The following is a 25212-nucleotide window of genomic DNA, read 5'->3' as shown; positions in this document are numbered from 1 at the left end:
CATCATATATAACCATAGTGTAATATCAGAAATGGTGCATGCCATTTTCTTCTGGCTTTTTAAAATACATAGTAGAGTGGGTATGGTGGCATATGTCTGTAGCCCCATTTACTTGGGAGACTGAGTTAGGGGGATAACAAATTCAAGGCTATCCTAGGCAACTTAGCAAGACCCTGTCTTAAAATTTAAAAAGGATTGGAGCCGAGCGTGGTGGCGCACGCTTGTAATCCCAGCATTTGGGAGACTGAGACAGGAGGATCGCGGTTCGTGAACAGCCTCAGCTACTTAGTGAGGCCCTTTGCAACTCAGTGAGACCCTCTTTCAAAATAAAGAATAAAAATTAAGGCTGGAGGTGTAGCTCGGAGGTAGAATGCCCGTGGATTCCATCCTCATTACTGCAAAAAAAAAAGGGGGGGGGGATTTGGGAGTGTAGTTCAGTATTATATAGCTTGCCAGGCATATATAAAGTTCAGGGTTCAATCCCTAGTACTGTCAAAAAGAAAAAAGACGGTAAAATAAAGTGTATTCTTATTACCTGCCATCACCTTACTATGCAGTAACATACCAGAGACTTATTCCTATCTAACTCTAACTTAGTACCCAGTGATCAACCTCTCGCCCCATCCCTACCTCCCCTACCTTTGAAAAACCTGAAGAAAATTAAGTTTTAAGTTCGTGTTACATGGATTTGGGTTGAAATAAGGTTGTGTAGCCATATTTGCAAGTGAATCGGCAGAATTCTGGATGTTAGGAAATGTCCATCCATTTTACAATAAATAATGCAAGTCAGTTTTTCAGATATGATCTCTTGCAGAACCTTGGGGGAAGTGGGAACAGTGAGCACAATGTCTTTGGAGAGCGTAGAGTCCTTTGGGTATTCGTCTACTCATCAGCTGCTTAGTCAGATGGAGTGTTTTCTTAAGTGCTATCGAAATGTACAGTGCAGTCTCTTTTAAAGCTGCTTCTCTCTCTCTCTCTCTCTCCCATTACTTTGATTACCTCGATGGGACATTCAGACTCTGTAGTCTTATCCTTTTATTTCCATAGCCTACAGAAGCCAGTCTGAAGATGAACTATAGGCGAACAGGTAACCTTATCTACTTGGCTGAGTATCATCCTTCCCAATGAAACACACGTCCACAGAGGCCCCCTAGACTTGGGGATGTGAACAAGGTAACTCAGTTCTTTGGCATTTTAGTGAAAATCAGGGTGAATGTTTAAGAAGTTTGACATATTGGAGCAGGGCATGTACGTGAAGGAGAGAAGAATCCAGACGAACGTAGTCAGGAAGGATTATGAATTCAGGAAATCATCCAAGTTGAATTACAGAATCTTGTTCCGAGAGGAGGGTAACAGGTGCAGGTAAGTAATTGGACATGAGCCTGTGAGTGACCTCATTAGAGTTGTTTAGGTGATGGAGTTAATGACAGGGGCCTTTTCTCTGCCCTTTGTCTGTATTATAAGAAAACTAAGAAATGGTTCAGTGTAGAAAATTATACCCATCAAATAGTTCCAGGATATCTATTGCCAGCTTTATGAAATGAGCTGCCCAAGATGGCAATTTGGTCATGTTGCCGACTTCTTTTCTCGCAGTCCTGTCATCAGGTCCTCAGACTGTTCAGATGGCTCTGGATTCCTTCTTTTCCTGCATGCTTGCTACTTTTTCAATTACTGACATATTGGAGCCTGGTATTTCATTGCGCCTGAGATAGGTAGTTGCTGGACTCTTGATATTGGATACCTTTCCTGCGCTATGAGGTATTACACCGCAGTGGATAATAAAGTGCTCACAATTACACTTTAGAACAGATTCCGGTAACTGGAGCAGTGGGGCCAGCCTGGGGTTGGCGTGCCCTCACACTGCTCAGGGGCTGTTCTGCAGCAAAGTGTTGTGAAGCAGGTTGAGCCTTAGCAGTGCCAGTTCCTATGAGCATGAAAGTGGCTCGTTAAAGATTAAAGGGACTGCCTGGTCCTCCTGGCCCCAGGATGGAATGATCTCCGCCATGGCGACAGCCTTTGTCTCCCAGGAGAGGCCATTTTATCCAGCAGGTTTGTGTCTCCCAGTGCTACAGTGAGCCTGTGCTGGCTGATGCTGTGGCGATAAGTTGACATTCGGGCACTGTAAAGATATATGAGCTATATAGCATCCATGGTTTGAATTTCTGGGCAAAACTGCTTTATCAGTAAAGTCAAAGGCCTCAACTTTCACCTTGTACCTTTTGGGGAGATTTTCTTCTTTTCATTTGACTCTTCTTTTGTCCAGTAAACTTTAATTTTCATAGCCATAAAAATTCCATTAAATCTCTTGTGCTGCATCTCAGGTATGAAAATGTCTCTGTAACAAGACTATGGGTGACAGCTAACATTCTGACTAGTAAATAATTGTCTCTGGAGGCTTGAAGAAAATAATGGCTCAACCAACAGATAACAGCTCAGTTTTTCTTTGGAGTTCTTATTGGTGAGGGAACTAATGTCTAGGACCTGTTCATTGTGACTACTGTTCAGGTTGGTGGTCCTTGGAAAATAAATCTTTTTTTTGTGTGTGTGTGTGTGTGAACACTATTTAGGGGAAATAGATGTGATGTCTTTCAAAGAACAATCCAAAGCCAGGCACTATGGCTCATGCCTATAATCCCAGTATTGGGAGACTGAGAAAGGAGGGTTGCAGGGTTTAAGGCCAGCTATACAATAACTTAGCAAGACCATTTTTCAAAATAAAAAAACAAAATAGGGGTGGGGTGTAGCTGAGAGGTAGATTAGCTCTGGGTTTCATTCCCAGTATCACAAAAATAAAACCCCCATAATCCACATCTCTGTTCTGTAGCAGAATCCCTTAGGAGAGAAAGATGATTATTTACAATTCAGATTCTCTAGCCTCCTTCTGCTCCTGTTAATTCAGAGCTGCTGAGGGACTGAATGGGGAATGATAATTTTCAGTAAGCATACTTTTGGTTCTTAAGTACCTCTAGAGTTGGTTCTTGACTCTCCTGAAGTTTACTTCATTTTTTCTTCATGCTTAATTTTTGTGATTTAATAGATGATTAATGTTCGGTTGGTACCCATATAATTTTTCTTAAGTAGTAGGTACTCCAGTTTTAAAAGGAAAACAAAACAAAAACAAACAAACAAAAAGGTTTTATGATCCCTGAACACAGAATTTTAGTTTGGCAGTGTCTTTAAGTATCAGCAAGGTGAGACAGCCACTGACTGATTGCTGGAAATTGAGATTCACCAGTTCACTTTTTTTTTTTTTTTTTGGTGGTACTGGGGGTGGAACCCAGAGGCTTTCTACCTCCGGGCTATACTCCCAGACCATTTTTATATTTTATTTGGAAACAGGGTCTCACTAAGTTGCTGAGAGCCTCACTAAGTAGCTGAGGCTGGCTTCGAACCTTTGCGATCCTCCTGTCTCAGCCTCCCAAGTGCCACCACGCCCGGCTACCAGTTCACTTGCTTACTCAGAAAAAGGTTGTGAACATTTTGTAAAAAAAAAAAAGAAAAAAGAAAAAAGAAATATGATCATTTATCATTTAGGATGCTGAGAGTGGGGAAGTAGGCAAGAAGTATAGGGAAGAAGAGTATAAAGAGGAAAACATTAAAGTAGTCTGTAAACAATAAAAAATTAAAATTACTGAACTTTAAATTACCAAATAAAAAGCCAGACTTGGTGGCGCACGCTTCTAATCCCAGCATTCAGGAGGCTGAGACCAGAGGATCGCGGTTCGTGGACAGCCTCAGCTACTTAGTGAGGCCCTCTGCAACTCAGTGAGACCCGGTTTCAAAATAAAGAATAAAAAATAGGGCAGTGGGTGTAGCTCTGAGGTTGAATGCCTCTAGGTTCCGTCCCCAGACCAGAAAAAAAAAAAATTGCCAAATAAAGCCGGGCATGGTGGCGCATGCTTGTAACCCTAGCATTTAGGAGGCTGAGACAGGAGGATCATGGCCAGTCTCAGGTACTTAGTTAAGGCCCTTAGCAACTCAGTGAGACCCTGTTTCAAAATCAAGAATAAAATATAGGGTTGGAGATGTAGCTTAAAGGTAAAATGCCCTGGGTTCCATCTTCAGTACTTGGGGGGTGGGGGGAGATGCCTGTTGTTAAAATTCAAGAGCCGGGCCGTGGTGGTGCACACTTGTAATCCCAGCCTTTGGGAGGCGGAGACAGGAAGATCGTGCAGGTTTGAAGCCAGCTGTGCTGGCTTAAGAGACCCTGTTTCCAAATAAAAATATAAAATAGGTCTGGGAGTGTAGCCTGGAGGTAGAAGGGCCAGGAACCCCAGTACCACACACACACACAAAAAAATCAAATACCAGTAAAACTAAAAATGGCTCCTTGAACCTTATTCTCATTGGACTTTCCTTCCTGTTTGTGTTTCCTCCTAGGTATCTTTATATGAAGTTGTTAAATTTTAGATTTGGAAGACTACAGAATTCTGATAAATTAGTTTTTTTTATTTATATTTTGACACCTTATTGTTTGTAATGTTAAGACATATTGCAGGAAAAAACCCTCTAAATGTGGGCCATAAATGGCATTACATATTACTGTTTAAGTAGAACAGTAGGTGTGTGTGTAAATTTTGAGTGTGTGTATGTGTAAGGCTGGAGGTGTAGCTGAGTGGTAGGTAGATCCTGGGCCCTGGAAGGGGGAGGGAATTGAAAACACAATCACAAAACCATAGTTGTTTTTCTTAGTCTCACATAACCACGTATTCTTATAATTTTTATATAGCATCATAAAACTTACCTACAGCCATTTTGAATTTAGCATATTCTATAAGCTTTTAATGTGTAGAAGAAGGAGCTAGGATGGAGTGTGGCTGTATTTTGGGGGGACTTTGATAATATCTCAGGATTCCAGAGGGAATGATATGTGTCAATAGCACTCTGTGCCACCTGCTGGGTGGTGGTTGTCGTAGCCAAGTTAGGAAGTTCTGATGCTGCTGGTCCTCAGTTCTTCACTTATGTCACATTTACTTTTTGGACACTGCATCAGCTGGATGTTCTTTCCTTTTATTTAAAGTTTACTAAGTAAGCCAGGCGTGGTGGCGCAAGCTTGTAATCCCAGCATTTGGGAGGCTGAGACCGGAGGATCACGGTTCGCGGACAGCCTCAGCTACTTAGTGAGGCCCTCTGCAACTCAGTGAGACCCGGTTTCAAAATAAAGGATAAAAAATAGGGCAGGGGGTGTAGCTCGGAGGTCAAATGCCCCTGGTTTCCACCCCCAGACCTGCAAAAAGAAAGTTTACTAATGTAGAAAAGGTCAGATGCTTTTCTAACAATACAGTGTTGTTATCCAAAAAAGTTCTTATTTGCTCTTTGAGAGTTTATATTAGAATGTTTCTTTTTTTTTTTTTTTTGCGGGTCTGGGGATGGAACCCAGGGGCATTTGACCTCCAAGCTACACCCCCTACCCTAGTTTTTATTCTTTATTTTGAAACTGGGTCTCACTGAGTTGCAGAGGGCCTCACTGAGTAGCTGAGGCTGTCCGCGAACTGCGATCCTCCAGGTCTCAGCCTCCCGAATGCTGGAATTACATGCGTGCGCCACCACGCCCGGCTAGAATGTTTTTGACTAATCATCAAATACAGAAAAAATTTTAAAGTGTGGTCCCTGAGATAATGGTTGTCAGTTGCTATAAAGATACTTTTATCATTTGAAAAGGACTAATTAACACACCGCAAAGAAACTATCTTCAAATACAGCCAGTTTCTGAATAGGAAACACTGAAGGGGAGACACAGAGGAGAAACATTTTATAATACCTTATAAAAGTCCAGAGTGGTTATCTTACTGGAATAATGTAGTCAAGGAGAATTATGTACATTGGATAAAAAACTTTGCTTTGTTTTTTGTTTTTGGTGGTGCTGGAGATTTAACCCAGGGGCATTCTACCTCTGAGCTACATTCCCCAGCCCTATTTTTTTTTTTTTTTTTTTTGCGGGTTTGGGGATGGAACCCAGGGTCATTTGACCTCTGAGCTACACCCCCTGCCCTATTTTTTATTCTTTATCTTGAAACCGGGTCTCACTGAGTTGCGAAGGGCCTCACTAAGTAGCTGAGGCTGTCTGCGAACTGCGATCCTCCAGGTCTCAGCCTCCCGAATGCTGGGATTACAAGTGTGCGCCACCATGCCTGGCTCCCAGCCCTATTTTTTATTCTTCATTTTGAAACAGGTCTCACTATAAGTTGCAGAGGGCCTCACTAAGTAGATGAGGCTGGTTGCAAACCTGCGATCCTCCTGTCTTAGCTGCCCCAGTACTGGGATTATAAGCTTGTACCACCATGCTCGGTTTAGATAAATTTTAATTAACTTTTTTTTTTTTCTCCCAGTGGCTTTTCTACCTCTGGGCTATATCCCTAGACCTTTTTTCCCTTTCTTTCTTTCTTTCTTTCTTTCTTTCTTTCTTTCTTTTTTTGGTGGTACTGGGCTTTCCTACCTCGGGGCTATACTCCCAGACCTATTTTATACTTTATTTGGAAACAGGGTCTTACTAAGTTGCTGAGAGCCTCACTAAGTAGCTGAGGCTGGCTTCGAACCTGTACAATTCTCCTGTCAGCCTCCCAAGCACGGTGATTAAAAGTGTGTGCCACCACGCCCGGCCTTGTATGCATGTTTTTACAAGAGAAAAATTAAAGTTTATATCAGATCGTTGTCCCCTCTTCAAAATATGTGAAGGCTCCCTATGTCCATCAGCTATTTCTTAGCAGAGGCATTCAAGGCCACCATACCTGGCTTCCTTCCTCTTTCAAGGTGGATCTCACATGTCATGAACTCTGGACATAGCTGCCTACCCAACTTGTCATTCAAGGATCTTAGGTTAGCCAGGCGTGGTGGTGCATGCTTGTAATCCCAGCATTGTAATCCTAGCATTCAGGAGGCTGAGACAGGAGGATCACATTTTAAGAAGCCTCAGCTACTTAGTGAGGCCCTTGGCAACTCATGAGACCCTGTTTCAAAATAAAGAATAAGGAATAGGGCCGGAGGTGTAGCTTGAAGGAAGAATGCCCCTGGGTTCCATCCCCAGTACTGCAAAAAACAAAAATAAAAACAAAAAACATGCATACAACAAGGAGTTGATTTTTTTTTAAATAATACCAGTGCCACTCTAGGCTATCAGGACAAATTCAATAATAATGAATGGCTGTTGATGAACCAGTCATTCTGGGATTGATTTTTTTAGTAAGTAGGCTAAGAAATAAGAATTGACATACATTTAGGGATTTTTCTTTCAAGGGCAAGTATCAATGCAATTTTTATAGATTTCATATTTTTTATGTATCCAGGATGTATGATGGTAGATGATTTAGTTTTAGCAGAGATTGTGACAGCTACAGGAGTTCTATCTTATGAGAGAACTCCAGTTGTCTTAGCAAATAGGTCAGAGCAGGTTTGGTGGGAAAAAGAACAATAAGACTCATTAGAGCTGCCAAGATTTCACCCTAATGATTTGACCAGCTAGTATGACTGGGTCAGTCCTCCTAGTCCACTGACCCAGGTGTTCCAATTTGTAAATGCAAATTGACTTCTTTATCACCCTTCTGGGGAAGTCTTCAGAGCTGCCACCTGCAGCAGTCTTGCTGTCCTGAGCCCCAAGCTGTTCTCAGATGAATCTACTGGGTTAGGGCCCCCAGAGGCTGCAGAGTTACCAGCAATGAGGGAATGGGGCTTACCTGCCCCTCATAGTATCAGCCCTTGCTCGAGAGCAGTGGAGTGCCTCTTCTTTCCTGGGTTGCAGTTGATTGTGGTTAGCTCAGGCTGAGTTGTTTGGGAAGTAGGAGTTTTGCCTAGCGTGAGTCAGCACTGCCCTGGGTAAACTGCTGCTCTGTTGCAATCTTGCTCACCAAAGATACGTCCCCAGGCGGCACCATTCACTCTGTCTGAAAGCCGGGCTGTTGGTTCCTGAGATGATCTCATCTGAACGCGGCTCCAGTGACCTCGGCCACAGGAACCGGAGGCAGCTTGCTGTCTGCTCTGGTAATGTTTTGAAAGAGGCAAAATCAGGTAACCCTAGACAGTTTTTTTGGTTTCCATAAACTTGACTAAGTTTAGAAAGAAACTGGGGAATTGATAATCTTCAGAAGTGAGTAAAGGCAGCCTGGCATGGTGGTGCATGCTTGTAATCGCAGCATTTGGGAGGCTGAGACCAGAAGATCAGGGTTCGTGGACAGCCTCAACTACTCAGTGAGGCCCTCCGCAACTTAGTGAGACACTGTTTCAAAATAAAGTATATATATATATATATATATATATATATATAAAAACAGGGCAGAGGGTGTAGCTCAGTGGTCGAATCCTCCTGGGTTCTATCCCCAAACACACACACACACACACACACACACACACACACACACACACACACAAGTGAAGCCGGGCATGGTGGCGCATGCTTGTAATCCCTGCACTTGGGAGCCTGAGACAGGAGGATCGCATAGGGTGGAAGCCAGCCTCAGCTTTTTGAGGCTCTCGGCAACTTAGTGAGACCCTGTTTCCAAATTAAAAAAAAAAAAAAAAAAAACTATAAAAAAATTAGGTCTGGGAGTATAGTCTGGAGGTAGAAAGCCTCTGGGTTTCAGTACCACCACCAAAACAACAACATCAACAACAAACAACCAAAAAACAAAAATAAAAGTGAGTAAAGGCCTCACTTTGGGTATCTTAAAGCCAGCCCTTCAGCCATTGAAGGGTCCTTGAGGGGCAACATACCTTTCATTTGGGATCTAGATGTGGCTCTGACCTAATTAGATCATTGATTATGTAAATCTTAGAGAAGCCACTTGTGTTAGGTTTACAGCTTCTTTTTTCCCCCTGTTCTTTCTGTGTCTTTTTAGAAATGGTTTGATTAAGCCGGGTATGGTGGTGCATGCTTGTAATCCCTGCTCTTGGGAGGCTGAGACAGGAGGATCGCACGGGTTCGAAGCCAGCCTCAACTACTTAGTGAGGCTCTCAGCAACTTAGTGAGACCCTGTTTCCAAATAAATATAAAATAGGTCTGGGAGTATAGCCCGGAGGTAGAAAGTCTCTGGGTTCCACCCCCAGTACCACCAAAAAAAAAAAAAAAAAAAAAAAAAAAAAAAAAAAAAAAAAGAAATGGTTTGATTAAACTAAATCATTGTGAAGAAAGAGAAGTGAACACATTTGCATACCTTCCCAGTAACTGTGAATATAGAACTGTGAATATAGTAACACTTGTCTTACTAATAACTTTGTGCCCATTTTCTTTTCTGAGGGATTGTGAAGAGTTTCCCCCTCATTCCTGATTCTTTTCAGGTTCCTGTTCTCTCTCTCTCTCCCAGTTTTTACCTCTAAACTTTTTTTTTTTTTTTTTGATACTGGGGATTGAACCCAGGGGCCTTTTGATTTTGTACATTATTTAGAAACAGGGTCTCACTAGGTTGCTAAGGCTTGCTATGTTTGCAGAGGCTGGCTTTGAACCTGTGATCCTCCTGTCTCTGCCTCCCAAGTACTGGGATTACAGGCATGCACCACCACACCTGACTACCTCTAAACTACTACTTTTTTTTTTTTTTTTTTGGTGGTACTGGGGATAGGACCCAGGGGCATTCTACCTCCAAGCTGTACCCCCAGCCCTATTTTTTTTTTCCTTTAAAATTTTTTTTATTCGTGCATTATATTCATACAACATATTGGGGTAAAAAACTTGTGTGTGCAAACACGTACTCATCGCTGATTTAACCCCTACCCAATTCCCACCCCATTCCCTCCCGGTCCCTCCCTCCCTTGCCCAGCCCTATTTTTTTATTCTTTATTTTTAAAACAGGGTTTCACTAAGCCTGTTTTAAAAAACTAAGCCTGTTTAAAAAAGCCCATCAGGCTTTTGCACAAAGTCTAGGCTCCCTACATGGCTCAACAGCCCCCATGTGATGTGGCCTCTGCCTGCCTTCCCACTTACCTCACGCCGCTCTCTCCCCTTTGACCTCACTCTAGCCTTCTGTCAGCTCCTTTCCATCCCTCAGAAAAAATAAGGTATTTATTGCCTCACAGCCTACACATTTTGATTGCTTTCCTACCTGGAACATTCTCCCTGGCTCTTTACAGGAGGAGGGCTCCTGATCAGTCAGCCTTCAATTCACCTCTTCTAGCATGTGGTTGTCTGGCACACAGTGAGGGTTCACTGTATTTGTTGAAAGAATAGATTCCATAGTATTTCAATCATGTAACTCCCAAATCTAAACAACTGGCATCAATATCCTTTCAATTTCAGCTCTTCATTTCTAAAGGCCTACTAGATATCCATACCTCAACTTTAGCATTCTCAGTACACTCAAAACCAACCCTTCAAGCCAGGCGTGGTGGCGCACGCTTGTAATCCCAGCATTCGGGAGGCTGAGACCAGGAGGATCGCGGTTCGCGGACAGCCTCAGCTACTTAGTGAGGCCCTCTGCAACTCAGTGAGACCCGGTTTCAAAATAAAGAATAAAAAATAGGGCAGGGGGTGTAGCTCGGAGGTCAAATGCTCCTGGGGTTCCATCTCCAGACCCGCAAAATAAATAAATAAATAAAAGAATAAAACAAAAAACAGGGTTTCACTAAATTGCAGAGGGCCTCCCTAAGTAGCTGAGGCTGTCTGCGAACTGCGATCCTCTGGTCTCAGCCTCCCAAATGCTGGGATTACGAGTGTGCGTTGAGATTATAAATTTAGAGTGTTCCTCCTCTAAATTTCTTAACTCAGACTAGAGTCAAACTCTCATACCTCTAGGTAGTCTCTACTTCCAAGTTAGGCTTTTCCTCCTTCCACCTCAAGTGGTCTGTGTTCTCTCTCCCCTTGTACATGTGAGCCTTCTTTGAAGTATCCTTCCCCAGTTTCAGCCTAGAAATCACTTCTTCCACCATGCTACCTTTTACTTACCTACCCAAAATAATCTGGCATTTACTCCAGTCATAGGGGAGGGATGTTGAGAATCAGGATTTGTTTTGTTAGAATTGTAGTCATGGCACTTGGCACATAGTAGGTTCTTAGTGATTTCTCAGTTCTGTTTAATCAACCTGTTTTGTGTGTGTGTTGCTGAGAATTGACCCCAGGTATATTCTACCTGTTAGCTACATTCCCAGCCCTACATACCTTTTTATTTTGAAATAGTGTCTCACTAAGTTGCAGAGGACTTCAGTGAGTTGCTGAGGCTGGCTCCATTTCCTATATAGCTTGATTTCTAAAGCCCTTCTAATTTGACCCTTTCCTACCAGTTACTGTTTTTTAACTTCTGCTTTCCTGCATATCACCAGTAAACTCTTAATTTTTAAACTAAATAACCATGTTTCAGCCTCTCCATCATACCTAATACTTTTGAACCATTTCCTCCCAGCAGTCCTTTTCATCTCTTCTCAGTGTCTAGAATGTACATCTGTTATTTTTTTCATACTGTGTTTTGACTATCCAAAGATTGAAATGCTCTAAGGCTTTGCCCTTCCTTCCAAGGGTCTCATATACACCCATAAATTCAGCTGCTCTCATTATGTTTTACTAGTCCAGCAGTCTCTCCCAAATTTCACATCTGTATTGTTAACTGGAGGAATCTTGACATACTTTGTCCAACCTAACAAATCTACAAGGTTGTTCAGAAGGCTTTTTTTTTTTTTTTGGTAGTACTGGGGATAGAACTTAGAGACACTCTACCTTTGAGTTATACCCTCAGCCTAATTTTATTTTTATTTGGAAACAGGGTCTCATTAGGTTGATGAGAGTCTCACTACTTGCTGAGGCTGTTTTGAACTTAAGATCTTCCTGTTTCAGTCTCCCAAGTACAGGTGTATCACCATGCACAGCTCAAACGACATCTTAAATATATATAACTGAACTCATGATCTCACCTGCTGTCTTTTTAATTTTTATGGTACTGGGGGTAGAACCCAGGGGCTTTTCTACCTTGAGGCTATACTCCCAGACATATTTTATACTTTATTTGGAAACAGTCTCACTTAGTTGCCGAAAGTCTCACTAAGTATCTGAGGCTGGCCTCGAACCTGTGCAATCCTCCTGTCTCAGCCTCCCAAGCACTGGGATTACAAATATGTGCCACCATGCCTGGCTTGTCATTTTAATGGCTTAAATTTTCTTTACAAATACCCCCGCCCCTCTTGGTACGGGGGTTAAATGAAGGGATATTCTATCTCTGATCTACATTCCCTACTCTTAATTTTGACGCATGTTCTTGCTAAGTTGCTGAGGCTGGCCTTGAGCCTCATCCTGTCTCTGCCTCCCAAGTACTGGAATTACAGGTGTGTGCCACTGTGCCCAGTTTGTGAATAGTTTTAGTCAGGACCCACACTCTCCAAGTCTTACACGACAAAGACTTTATTTTACTTCTTTTGCTTCCAGTAATTTGATGTTTGTAACCCTGGACCAGACCCTTACCAGATAGACTTCTGCTATTCCACCGTAAATCTTTCTCTGCTTCTTTGTTCTCCATTTTGCTGCCCAAGTTCTCTTCCTAAAGGCCCCCCCATTTTTTTTTTTTTTTTAATGGTGGTACTAGGGGTAGAACCCAGGTACTTTCTACCTCCAGGCTATAATCCCAGACCTATTTTATACTTTTTTTTTTTTTTTGGTGGTACTGGGGGTGGAGCCCAGAGGCTTTCTACCTCTGGGCTATACTCCCAGACCTATTTTTTGTATTTTATTTGGAAACAGGGTCTCACTAAGTAGCTGAGGCTGGCTTCAAACCTGTGCGATCCTGTCTCAGCCTCCCAAGCATGGGAATTACAAGCGTGTGCCACCACGCCTGGCTTATTTTATACTTTATGTGGAAACAGGGTCTCTTTCTAAGTTGCTGAGAGCCTCACTAAGCTGAGACTGGCTTCGAATCTATGCAATCCTCCTGTCTCAGCCTCTCAAGTGCTGGGGTTACAAAGGTGTGCCTTCAGGTTCAGCTAGGCCTTTTTTTTTTTTTTTTTTTTATCCAGTGTGTCACTGGCTCCCATTTTCTCTATAGCTTGATTCGTATAGCCCTTCAAATATGACACTGTCCTATCAGTTACTATTTTTTTTGTTTTGTTTTGTTTTTTGTTTTGGTACTGGGGATTGAACCCAGGTATATTCTGCCTCTGAACTATACCCTAGCCCTTTTCATTTTTATTTTGAAACAAGGTTTCGGTAAGTTGCTGACGGTCTTGCTAAATTTCTGAGACTGTCTTTGAATCTGTGATTCTCTACTTCAAATATCTGGAATTTATAAAAACTAACTGTTGTACTGCAGTGTAAACCAGTTTGATGAGTGAAGGTAATTAGCACACAATGGAGAAAGCTAAGTGTCAAGAGCAGAAAAGGATTTATAGTATAATTCTAGTAGGGCATAGGGCACTTCATAGGGTTTGGGGTGTGTTCATATTTGGGACAATGTGAAATTAGATTATAGAAAGATGAGCCATTAAGGCTAAGAAACTATCTATTAGACACATATGACATTCAATTTTGGTTTCTTTATATTTGAGAGGATAATCAAAGATGATTAAAAGGTTGAGAAATAAGGCCTTTGAGTATTATTAAATTAAAAAAGATTTTAGCCTAGAGAAGCAAAATCTAAGGGATAACTTGATTACCATTTTCAAGTTCAAGAATATTTTTTAGAACAATCAAATTGTTCTTCATGAGCTTCAAAAATTTAATATGAAATGGGCTTAAATTGAAGGAGGGATAATTTTAATGAATATGTGGAATAATTTTTATTATAAAAAGTAGGAAACAGTTGAATAACTGCTAAAGAGATTTTAAATTTGACTATTCCAGTTATCGCTTACTATGTAATAAATTACCCAGAAGTTTTGTTGGCATAAAATGACAACCACTTTGTTGCTGTTGAGTGAACGAATTCAGGGAAGGAGGACATACTGCTTTGCTCCATGTGATGCTGATTGGACTGAATAGTAAAGATGGCTTTACTCACCTGCCTGGGTCCTGGTGCGCTCCCCCCCCCCCCCCCCCCCCGTACTGGGGATGGAACCCAGGGGCATTCTACCTCTGAGCTACACCCTCAGTCCTATTTTTTATTTTTTTTATTTTTTTTTTTGTGGGTCTGGGGATGGAACCCAGGGGCATTTGACCTCCGAGCTACACCCCCTGCCCTATTTTTTATTATTTTATTTTTGAAACTGGGTCTCACTGAGTTGCAAAGGTCCTCACTAAGTAGCTGAGGCTGTCTGCGAACCGGGATCCTCCAGGTCTCAGCCTCCCAAATGCTGGGATTACAAGCTTGGGCCACCATGCCTGGCTCTTATTCTTTATTTTGAAACAAGGTCTCACTAAGTTGCAGAGGGCCTCCCTAAGTAGCTGAGGCTGTCTGAGACTGCCTCAGCCTCCCAAGTACTGGGAATACAAGCATGTGGCTCCCACTTGATCCTCCATGAAGTCTCTTTCTTCATTTATTAATCTACATTCTAGAGATAGGAGCTGGGTGTGGTGAGCTGGGGGTGTAGTTCAGAGGTAGAATGGTAGAAAGCCCCTGGGTTCCATCCCCAGTAGTGGGGAGGGGGGGACGGAGGGAGGGAGAGAGGGAGGGAGGGAGAGAGAGAGAGAGAGAGAGAGAGAAAAGAGAGATTTACCTCTTGAAAGGTAGAGAATCTAAATCACCCTGCAAAAGGACATGTAGTATGATTGGTATTGCCACCAATTTTGGAAATTATTTACTATACCAACTAGACTCTGTGTGTGTGTGTTACTAGAGATTGAACCTAGGGCATTCTCCCTCTGAACTACACATCGAGTTCTTTATTATTTGTTGTTTTGAAACAGGATCTCTTAAGTTGCTGAGATTGCTTTCAGATCCTTGATCCTCCTGTTTTAGCCTCCCAAGTACTCAGATTACAGGCATGTGCCACCACACCCAGCCAGCTGTAGAGATTTTTTTTTTTTTTTTTTTTTGGTGGTACTGGGGTTCCTGGAAGCCCTTCTACCTCCGGGCTACACTTCCAGACCTATTTTATATTTTTGGAAACGGGGTCTCTTAGGCCAGCACGGCTGGCTTTGAACCTGCGCGATCCTCCTGTCTCTGCCTCCCAAGTGCGGGGATTACAAGCGTGCGCCACCACGCCCGGCATGAGATTTTTGATGAGAGAATAATCAGTATATGTTTATTGAATGGGGAGTTGGGCATATGATTTAAAAATATGGCTCCATCTTAGAATCACCTGGGAACTTTTTACAAGCTTAAACTCCTAGGTACCGGACATGTGACTCAGAATTTCCTGGGGCTATTGGTTCAAGAAAGACATTTTATGTTCTTTTTCTCAGGTAAATACCAGTAAAATGAGGAGAGGAGCTGGGGATGGGTCTGCATAAGGTAGAATGGTAGGTACCTCAAGATAGGCCTGCTGGTCTGCTTCTAGCATTTGGCCATCTCCTCTGCCTGGCATGCTCTGTCCTCCAGTCTACGTAGTGTAAGTTATATCTTATTCAATCAGTCATCCCCAAAACAGTGTTTCTTAATGCCTCACTTATTTCCTCATAGTTTTTAGCACTTTTCCTTCATAACATTTTTTAGCTATAATTAAATGTTTGTATATTTGACTGATTTATACTAGACAAGAATAGATCTGCCTTGCCTTCTTGTGTCTAACCTAGTGCCTACCTCATAAAAGGCATTCAATACTTATTGATGAGTAAGTGGTTGATTGAATGCACAAATGAACGGAGTGATATTTGAATTCAGCCTCAAAGGCTGATTAGAATTTTGGACAGGTGGAGCAAATGAATGAGAAATTATTTGTTCTGAAGTAGAAAGTGTGGATCATATTGCTCATAAAAGTTCAGGAAATTAGAGGAACTGGTTTGGAAAAAGTTGAAGAGTTGTTTGTTTGTTTTTTTTTTTTTAGGTCTGGGGATGGAACCCAGGGGCATTTGACCTCCGAGCTACACCCCCTGCCCTATTTTTTATTCTTTATTTTGAAACCGGGTCTCACTGAGTTGCAGAGCCTCACTAAGTAGCTGAGGCTGTCCGTGAACCGTGATCCTCCTGGTCTCAGCCTCCCGAATGCTGGGATTACAAGCGTGCGCCACCACGCCTGGCTTGAAGGGTTGGTTTTGAGTGTACTGAGAATGCTAAAGTTGAGGTATGGATATCTAGTAGGCCTTTAGAAATGAAGAGCTGAAATTGAAAGGATATTGATGCCAGTTGTTTAGATTTGGGAGTTACATGATTGAAATACTATGGAATCTATTCTTTCAACAAATACAGTGAGCCCTCACTGTGTGCCAGACAACCACATGCTAGAAGAGGTGAATTGAAGGCTGACTGATCAGGAGCCCTCCTCCTGTAAAGAGCCAGGGAGAATGTTCTAGGTAGGAAAGCAATCAAAATCAAAATGTGTAGGCTGTGAGGCAATAAATACCTTCTTTTTTCTTTTTCTTTTTTTTTTTTTGGTGGTACTGGGGTTCCTGGAAGCCCTTCTACCTCTGGGCTACACTCCCAGACCTGTTTTTTTATATTTTTATTTAGAAACAGGGTCTTCTAAGCCAGCGTGCGCGGCTGGCTTCGAACCTGCGCGATCCTCCTGTCTCCGCCTCCCAAGCGCGGGGATTACAAGCGTGCGCCACCACGCCCGGCAATACCTTATTTTTTCTGAGGGATGGAAAGGAGCTGACAGAAGGCTAGAGTGAGGTCAAAGGGGAGAGAGCAGCGTGAGGTAAGTGGGAAGGCAGGCAGAGGCCACATCACATGGGGGCTGTTGAGCCATGTAGGGAGCCTAGACTTTGTGCAAAAGCCTGATGGGAATCCATAGAAGGCTTTGAAAGAGAAAAGTATAGAAGAGGTTCACTTTTTTAAATGAAGGTTACTATGGCTACTCTGTATAGAATAGAAAGTTGCAAAGAAGGGACCTGTGAGGAAGTTTGCTTCCTTCTTCAAAGATTGAGACAGATTGATAGGGTATGGCAGTGGGCATAGTGAGCACAGGATAAATTAAAAAACCAAAGCCAATGCCGGGCATGTTGGTGCATGATTGTAATCCCAGCATTTGGGAGGTTGAGACAGGATTGTGGTTCACAGGGAGGCTCTTTGAAACTCAGTGAGACCTAGTTTTAAAATAAAGAATAAAAAATAGGGCTGGGGGTATAACTTGGAGGTAGAATACCCCTGGGTTCCAACCCCCCCTACTGCCAAAAACAAAAAACAAAAATAACAAAACAAAACAAAACCTCACTAGAGAAGGCAAGAAAGAGTGAAGAGTACAGAACCCTAGGGAAGAGTTAGGGAACGAGAGAAGGAGCCAGGAGGGAGGACAGGGAGGAAAATTGGTCGGTGATGTCAGAGGCTAATCAAGCTACCACACTTTCAGTGGGAGCCAGTAGGAGAGAATCAGGGAAGTGGGCAGGTCATTCACATATGGGGCTATAGCAGGCTGAGGGCTCTGGAAAAAGCCATGCATTCATCCATCAGTTCACTGGTGATGTGTGAGAAAAGGAGTGCAGTGGAGGTGAGGACTGAATGTGTGGTGGGGAAGTGAAGGCAGACCACCAGCTATAGAAGAAAAGGGAGACAACAGAGAACTCACTTTGTACAAACTCAGATCCAGATCCTTGTGTGTGAAAGAAAGTTTTTAAGAATTGGTGGATCGATCGACCTTTACTAAGCCCTTGTTTCATACCAATCACTGTAGTAGGTGCTTTCCCAATTCTATTTTTGTCTTTAAAAAGTTTGCAGAGAGCCAGGCGTGATGGCGCACGCTTGTAATCCCCATGCTCGGGAGGCGGAGACAGGAGGATCGTGCAGGCTCGAAGCCAGCCTTGCTGGCTTAAGAGACTCTTTTTCCAAATTAAAAAAAAAAAAAAATAGGTCTGGGAGTGTAGCCTGGAGGTAGAAAGGCTTCCAGGAACCCCAGTACCACAAAAAAAAAAAAAGAAAGAAAGAAAAAAAGAAAAAAAAAAAGAAGTTTGCAGAGGCGGGCGTGGTGTTGCATGCTTGTAATCCCAGTACTTGGGAGGCTGAGACAGGAAGATGGCAGATTTATGGCCTCAGCCATAGTGAGGCCCTCTGCAACTTAATGAGACCCTGTTTCAAAAATAAAGAATAAAAACTAGAACTGGGGGTGTAGCTTGGAAGTAGAAGAATGCCCCTGGGTTCACTCCCCAGTACGACAAAAATAAATAAATAAAGTTTGCAAAATAGTGTAGTGACTATTCTATATTAGTTTGCAAAAGAGTATAGAATTTCTGAATTCTAGAGATGCATAAGACCTTCCTTTTGAAGTACATAAGGAAAGTATTAGAACTAAGTTTTTTTATATTTTTATTTTACTATTTGAAATTTCTTTTTAGTTGTATGGTTCAGGTAGAATATAGTATATTTGTAAAAGGAGTACATGTCTAATATGCCATTAAATATAGATACATTGAGCCAGGCGTGGTGGCACGCATTTGTAATCCCCGTGCTTGGGAGGCTGAGACAGGAAGATCACACAGGTTCGAAGCCAGCCTCAGCTACTGAGTGAGGCTCTCAGCAACTTAGTGAGACCCTGTTTCTAAATAAAATATAAATTAGGTCTGGGAGTATAGCCCAGAGGTAGAAAGCCTTTGGGTTCTATCCCCAGTACCACCAAAAATAAACAAACAAACTATCTATATATTGAAGCTATGCTATTTTGTTTTGCTGATGCTCAGAAATGGTAGCTGTTACTGGGGATTTTTTTTAAGGATAGAAAAGAAGAGGCAGAGAATAGGATGGGAAATGAACAAGGCTAGTAGTCGGCACTCCTTACCCCTGGTCCCAACAGGAAATAGGACTAGAACATGTAATTTGTCAAGATCACACAACTAATTGATACAGTTAGTTTTGTGTGTGTATATGGGGGAGTATTGGGGATGAAACCCAGGGATCTTTTACCTCTGGGCTGTACTACCTATTTTATTTTTTATTTGGAAATAGGGTCTCATTAAGTTGCTGAGGCTGGGTTTGAACTCATGATCCTTTTGCTTCAGCCTCCAAGTAATGGGATTACAAGTGTATGTCACCATGCTTGTTTCCATAGAACTAAAATTTGATCCCAGGCTTGTTTCAGCTCAAATCACCTTACTTATTCTTTGCTTTCTTCACAGAGTTGCTTAATGGTGTTTTTTTTTTTCCCCCAGTACTGGGGATAGAACCCAGGGGCATTGTACTTCTGAGCTACATCCCCAGCCCTATTTTTTAGTCTTTTTTTATTTTTGAAACAGGGTCTCACTGGGTTGTGCAGGGCCTTGCTAAGTAGCTGAGGTGGTCCGCGAAGCTCTGGTTTCCGCATCCTGAATGCTAGGATTACAAGCATGCGCCACTACGCCCGGTCGAGTTGCTTAATGCTCTCTAATGTTGCCATTTCATTCTCAGTGATTCCATAAGGAACATATTAATGTGCTCATTTCACAGTTGAGGCATCTGAGGCACAGATAAGAAGAGTGCACAATCACACATTTAGTATATGTGCTCACATGGACTTCCAGTGTGTTCTCTGTCCATTGTACTGTTATTGCCTCTGACAGTAAATAGAACCAGGTTGGATGGCTTTGGTAAAGTCAGTGAGGAGGTTTCTAGTTATCTGACAAAGAAGGCTGGAAGAGGAGGGGGATAAGGGTTTGAAAAGTTACTTAGAGAAACAGTAATAGTTCCCATCTGGGGGACACTGACTATTGTTAAGCACTTGCATAAAAGCCCTTATGTAGGTACCTGTCTCCATCAACATTCTTACTGCCATGATCCAAAACCTCACCACACGATTTAGCAGATTTATTTATTCACAGTTTTTGGAGATTTCAGAGTTTCAGTCCCTGTCAGGCTGGGTCTATGGAGCTCAGGTCATGATGGTGGGAAGCAGAGGGAGAGCATGGGTTCTGCTTTCACATCATAGAGGCCAGAAACAATAGTGTAAGAGGAAGAACTGGGCATAGTGGCACAAGCTTGTAATCCTAGTACTTGGGATGCTGAAACAGAAGGACTGCAGGTTCATGTCCAGCCTCAGCTACTTAGTGAGGCCCTCTCCAACTTAGTGAGACCCTGTTTCAAAATAAAGAATAAAAGCCTGAACATGGTGGTGCACACTTTTAATCCCAGCATTTCGGGGGTTGAGACAGAAGGATTATAATTTGCAGACAGCCTTAGCTACTACATATGAGGCCCTTTGGAACTCGGTGAGACCCTGTTTCAAAATTAAGAAAAAAAAAATAGGGCTGGGGGTATAGCTTGGAGGTAGAATGCCCCTGGGTTCCATCCTCAGTACTGCAAAAAAAGGAAAAAAAAAGAAAAAGAAAAAACAGAATGCCAGTCTGTCTGCCTGTCTTTCTTTCTTTCTTTCTTTCTTTCTTTCTTTCTTTCTTTCTTTCTTTCTTTCTTTCTTTCTTTCTTTCTTTCTGGTACTGGAAATGGAACCCAGGGGCATTCTACCTCTGAGCTACACCCCCAGCCCTACTTTTTAATTCTTTATTTTGAAACAGGGTCTCACTGAGTTGCAAAGGGCCTCACTTAGTAGCTGAGGCTGTCTGCGAACCGTGATCCTCCTGTCTCAACCTCCCAAATGCTGGGATTACAAGTGTGCACCACCACGCCCGGCTGAAATTTTTTTTTTTGGTGGTACTGGAGGTGGAACCCAGAGGCCTTTTACCTCCGGGCTATACTCCCAGACCTATTTTTTATACTTTATTTGGAAACAGGGTCTCACTAAGTTGCTGAGAACCTCACTAAGTAGCTGAGGCTGGCTTCAAACCTGTGTGATCCTCCTGTCTCAGCCTCCCAAGTGCAGGGATACAAGCATGCGCCACCACGCCCGGCTTGAAATTTTATTTTCCTGTTAATGATATTCTAGGTTTTTCTAGGAAATTGCTCTCCAATATCGATAGATGTGGGAAGTTGAATTTAATAATATTGTAGCTTGTTTGGTGAGCATAGATAATAAGGTAGCATGGTTTGTGAGGGAGAATGTGGTTACAGAAAAGCCAAGATTATTGATTGTTTGCTCTACATTGGGTATTGTATTAAGTAGTTTGTATTACAGTAGGGCATTTGATTCTTCCAGCAATCTTCCTGTAAAGTGGGCACAATCATCTTTAATTTACAAGGGAGGAAACCAAGTCTGTTGAAAGTGGTAAGAGATTGGAACCAAGTCTATCTGACATCAGAGCCCATAGCCCACTGCTCCCACTTCAGCTTCATTAAAGAACTCATTTCATTCACTGCAGGGCAATGATGTCACCTTGCTCCAGTATTTCTCTGCCTTTGCAGTTCTGGAGTTAAAAGGTGCCTGGCTGTTTTTCCAGGTTTCTTTCACTAGTCTTTGATGTGGTCACATCCTTTATGAGAGTATGTTAATACCCTCATCCAAGCCTTTTTGTCCTCTTCTTGCTTTTGGTTTGTAAGATGTTGTGTCTCTTTGTAGGCACTTTACATATTTGTACACATTGATATTGTGTGTGTGTGTGTGTGTGTGTGTGTGTGTGTGTGTGTATGTTTGTGTGTACTGGGAATTGAATCCAGAGATAGTCTACCTCCGAGCTACACACATCTCTTTTCTTCTCCTTCCTTCTTTCCTGCCTGCCTGCCTACCTGCCTTCGTTTCTCTCCCTCTCTCTCCCCTCCCCCTCCTCCTCTCCCTCTCCCTTTCTCTCTCTTTCTCTCTCTGTACTAGGGATGGAACCCAGGGGCCTTCTACCTTAGGCTACACCCTCAGACCTATTTTGTTTTTTATTCGGAAACAGGGTCTAAGTTGCTGAGGCTGGCTGTGTGATCCTTTTGTCTCAGCCTCCCAAGTATTGGCATTACAAGCTTGTGCCAGCTCTATTTCTTTGTTTTGAAACGAGACTCACTAGGTTACTGAGGCTGGTCCCAAACCTGCAATCCTCCTGTTTCAGCCTCCCAAGTACTAGGATTACAGGCATGTACCACCTTACCTGGCTGATATTGTTAGGTAAATTTCATGGATCAGGGTGTGTGTGTGTGTGTGTGTGTGTGTGTGTGTGTGTCCCTGGGATTAAACCCAGGGAAACTACTTGTGAGCTACCTCCCAGCCCTTTCTGTCTTTTTATTTTGAGGCAGGGTCTTACTAAGTTGTTCAGGTTGTGCGTCAAGTTTTTGCGTTTTCTCCAGTTTAATGTGTCAACCTCCCCCTTCTTCCTCCTCATCTTCCATTGGGTTTAAATTCAGAGTCTAAGGCTAATTTCTGAGTTTGCACGCTGGCTCCAGTCCAGCTATCTAATTTAGCCATGGCTTTCTGGATTGCTAGCAGTTATTATTAAAACCATCCCTTCCTTCATGCTGGCCTGTGTCTCAAATCCATTTACTCACAATACCTACAGGTCCTTGATTTCCTACGTGAGTACCATTGTTTCTGTTTTGCTTTCCATGTACAGTGTCATTACTCCTATGAAGCTTCCTTTGTCTGGTCCATTGCTGGAAGGAATCACACCATCTCTCTCACATAGCAAAAGATTCTCTTTTCGTGTTGCCTTTATGGCACAATACACATTCTGCCATATATTTCAGTGGATTGTGTACATGCCTTTATCTCTCCTACTAGACCATAGGTTCCCTAAGTGGGTGATGCTGCCTGCTAGAAGGTGCTGGAATGAAATACATATTCATCAATTAACAAACACAAATTAATTATGGCATCTTTTTGCGTATTTGCTTAGAAAAGTTGGGTTTCTAGGGAGGAGGGAGCTCAATAATTTTCCTTTCCTAAAAAGGTGGCAGTAAGCTAAGTAAATTTGAAATAAATATATCTATATCTATATCTATCTATATATAGATAGATATAGATATTCCCCCCCCCCCCAGTACTGGGGATGGAACCCAGAAGCATTCTACCTCTGAGCTATACCCCAGTCCTATTTTCTTTATTTTTTATTTTGAAACAGGGTCTCACTGAGTTGCAAAGGGCCTTAGTAAGTAGCTGAGGCTGTCTGCTGTGATTCTCCTGTCTCAGCCTCCCAAATGCTGGGATTAGAAGCATGCATTGCCATACCTGGTGGCTTCAGTTTGAAATCTTTGTGCAGACCATCACTTCACTGAGCAAATCTGTGGGAACGATCTTTGTATTTCCCCTAGCTTCTAGTTCAGTTCCCTGCACATACTAGGCATTCAGTATCTGTCAGATGGATGAATGGATAGATGGACAGCATTTCAGGTTTATGTTTCTTTTCATTGATTTAGATTTCTTCTTCCTTCCCCCTTGCCCTTTCTTTCTTTCTCAGAGCTGCTTGGTCTTCCCTTATACTGTCTCACTGCACTTTTCTTTCCTTTTCTTATCCAGTTTTGCCTCATTCTTTCCCCATTAGTAGCCACTGTGTGGGTGTGCCACATGTTGGTGGTCAGATTTCCTTTGTCCTCTTCTCTCCATGAATCATATGACTAATGTGGGAATTGAGTGGCGATTACATTACGCCCTTAATAAAAAGACCATGTATGAAGAACAACTCATAAGGTTTTATTTTTTATTTATTTATTTTCAGGGGAAAGGGGTGTTCTTTCTGTTTTTTGGTACTGGGGATTGAACCCAGGGTTTTTATACCTCCAAGCTATACTCCCAGCCTGTTTTATTTTTATTTTGAAACAGACTCTGATTAAGTTGCCAAGGGACTGCAGTTTCTGAGAGTGGCCTTGAACTTTGATCCTCCTGTCTCAGTATTCAAGTGGGAAATTTTCTAATCCATGTTTCAAGAGAAAGGGGGGGGGTGCTTGGGATCAAAGCATGTAATATTCACACTGTGGGATGTGGGATGTTAGAGGCATATTATTTGACCCAAAAATCATGTAGGAAGCCACAGGAGCTTCCGCTAACTATTAATATTGAATCCCTGAATTTTTTCTACAGCTGGAAAAAGCATTAGAGATTTGTGTAGTCCAACCCTCCTGTTTCCCAGATGGGGAAACAGACCCTGTGACTTGCCCGTAAAAGTCAGGGTGTTTGTTGCCTAATGTTTACTCCCATCACTGAATGTGGCCTGGAAAGCCACCAGCTCATCGAGAACAGTGGAAATTGTGCCTCTGAAGCTCTGAGGGCTGCTGTAGTGCAGGAGAGTAGGCTGTTAGGGGTTGGCAGGCTGGATTCAGGGCACCAGGAAGACCTTTTCATCCCTCTGGGTCCCTCCCTTCTGGGGATCTTCTCAGTGGGGACCATTGACAGAAATGGGCCAATATTTAATTATAAAAGCATTTTCAGTTTTTCTTACTCTTTTTCCCAGCCCTCATGTTCCAAGTTTTGTTTCAGACTTCATTTCCTTATCTCAGTATTTGTGGCTTTTTCGTTTGCTTCCAGTTCAGGGGATTGAAACTGCAGCCTTCTACTACTGAGCTACATCCCCATCCCCACCCCACCCCCTTTGAGACAGAGTCTAAGTTGCTCAGGCTGGTCTGGAACTTGGGATCCTCCAGCCTCAGCCTCCCAAGTAACTAGGCTAACAGTCCTCCACCACTGTGCCTGGCTCATGTTCAGTATTTATTATTTACTGTGGATCAGATGTCCATATGAAACACAGAAGATCCAGAAAGTATCTTAGAGGCTCATGATTGTTTTGGGGGCATATGAATCATAGAGTAATAAATTTTATTGCCAATGAAATACCGTCCAGTGAACCAGTAGTTGGCTGAATGAAAAATTACCTGCAGAAGGTCTACCACTGTTGGTTTAGGGCGCAGCAGCATAAGGAGATCTGACAAGCCTGGCATGGTGGTAGCCTCAGCTACTTAGTGAGGCCTTCTGCAACTTAGTGAGACCTGTTTCAAAATAAAGAATTAAAATTAGGGCTGAAGCTGGGCATGGTGGCGCATGCTTATGTAATTCCAGTATTTGGGAGGCTGAGACAGGAGAATGTATGGCCAGCCTTAGCAGCTTAGTGATGCTCTTAGCAACTTAGTGAGACCCTGTTTCCAAATAAAATATAAAAATAGGTCTGGAGTTATAGCCTGGGGCTAGAAATCCCATGAAGTCTATCCCCAGTACCAAAAAAAAAAAAAAAAAAAAAAAAAAAAGGGATAGAGGGTGTTGCTTGGAGGTAGAATGCCTCTGGGTTCAATCCCCAGTACCAAAAAAAAAAAAAAAAAAAAATTCTGACAACCCCAAACAGGAAGTCAGTATAAACAGGATGTGCCTGTCTTTATTGTAACTTGTGTGCCTCGGTTTTGAAACTTGCTGTGGTTAAAGAAGTCAATATTTCTAACAGTCAAGCTTCCCTAAAGAAGTCTTTCTGGTTTGAAAATAAACTGAATATAACTGGTCCTTTTTTTTTTTTTTTTTTTTTTTTTGTGG

At 42.5% G+C, this 25212-nt stretch overlaps 1 protein-coding gene across 2 annotated transcripts in view; it reads left to right on the top strand.

The window, feature by feature from the left end:
- RFFL (ring finger and FYVE like domain containing E3 ubiquitin protein ligase) overlaps window positions 1-25212 on the top strand; it is a gene marked incomplete at both ends in the record, with an annotated part of 85230 nt that overhangs the window by 13997 nt on the left and 46021 nt on the right. The window contains one exon of one of the 2 annotated variants that reach the window (XM_080712310.1): window positions 7905-8001. The exons of the other annotated variant lie outside the window; for it this stretch is intronic. Coding sequence (XP_080568436.1) covers window positions 7905-8001 — 97 coding nt within the window. Of the gene's footprint in view, window positions 1-7904; window positions 8002-25212 lie in introns of those variants that run through there. 2 annotated transcript variants of the gene reach the window in all.

The sequence above is a fragment of the Muscardinus avellanarius genome (genome assembly GCF_963383645.1).
Source record: "Muscardinus avellanarius genome assembly, chromosome: 16".
Lineage (NCBI taxonomy): Eukaryota > Metazoa > Chordata > Mammalia > Rodentia > Gliridae > Muscardinus > Muscardinus avellanarius.
This window is presented reverse-complemented; position numbering and strand designations above follow the sequence as displayed.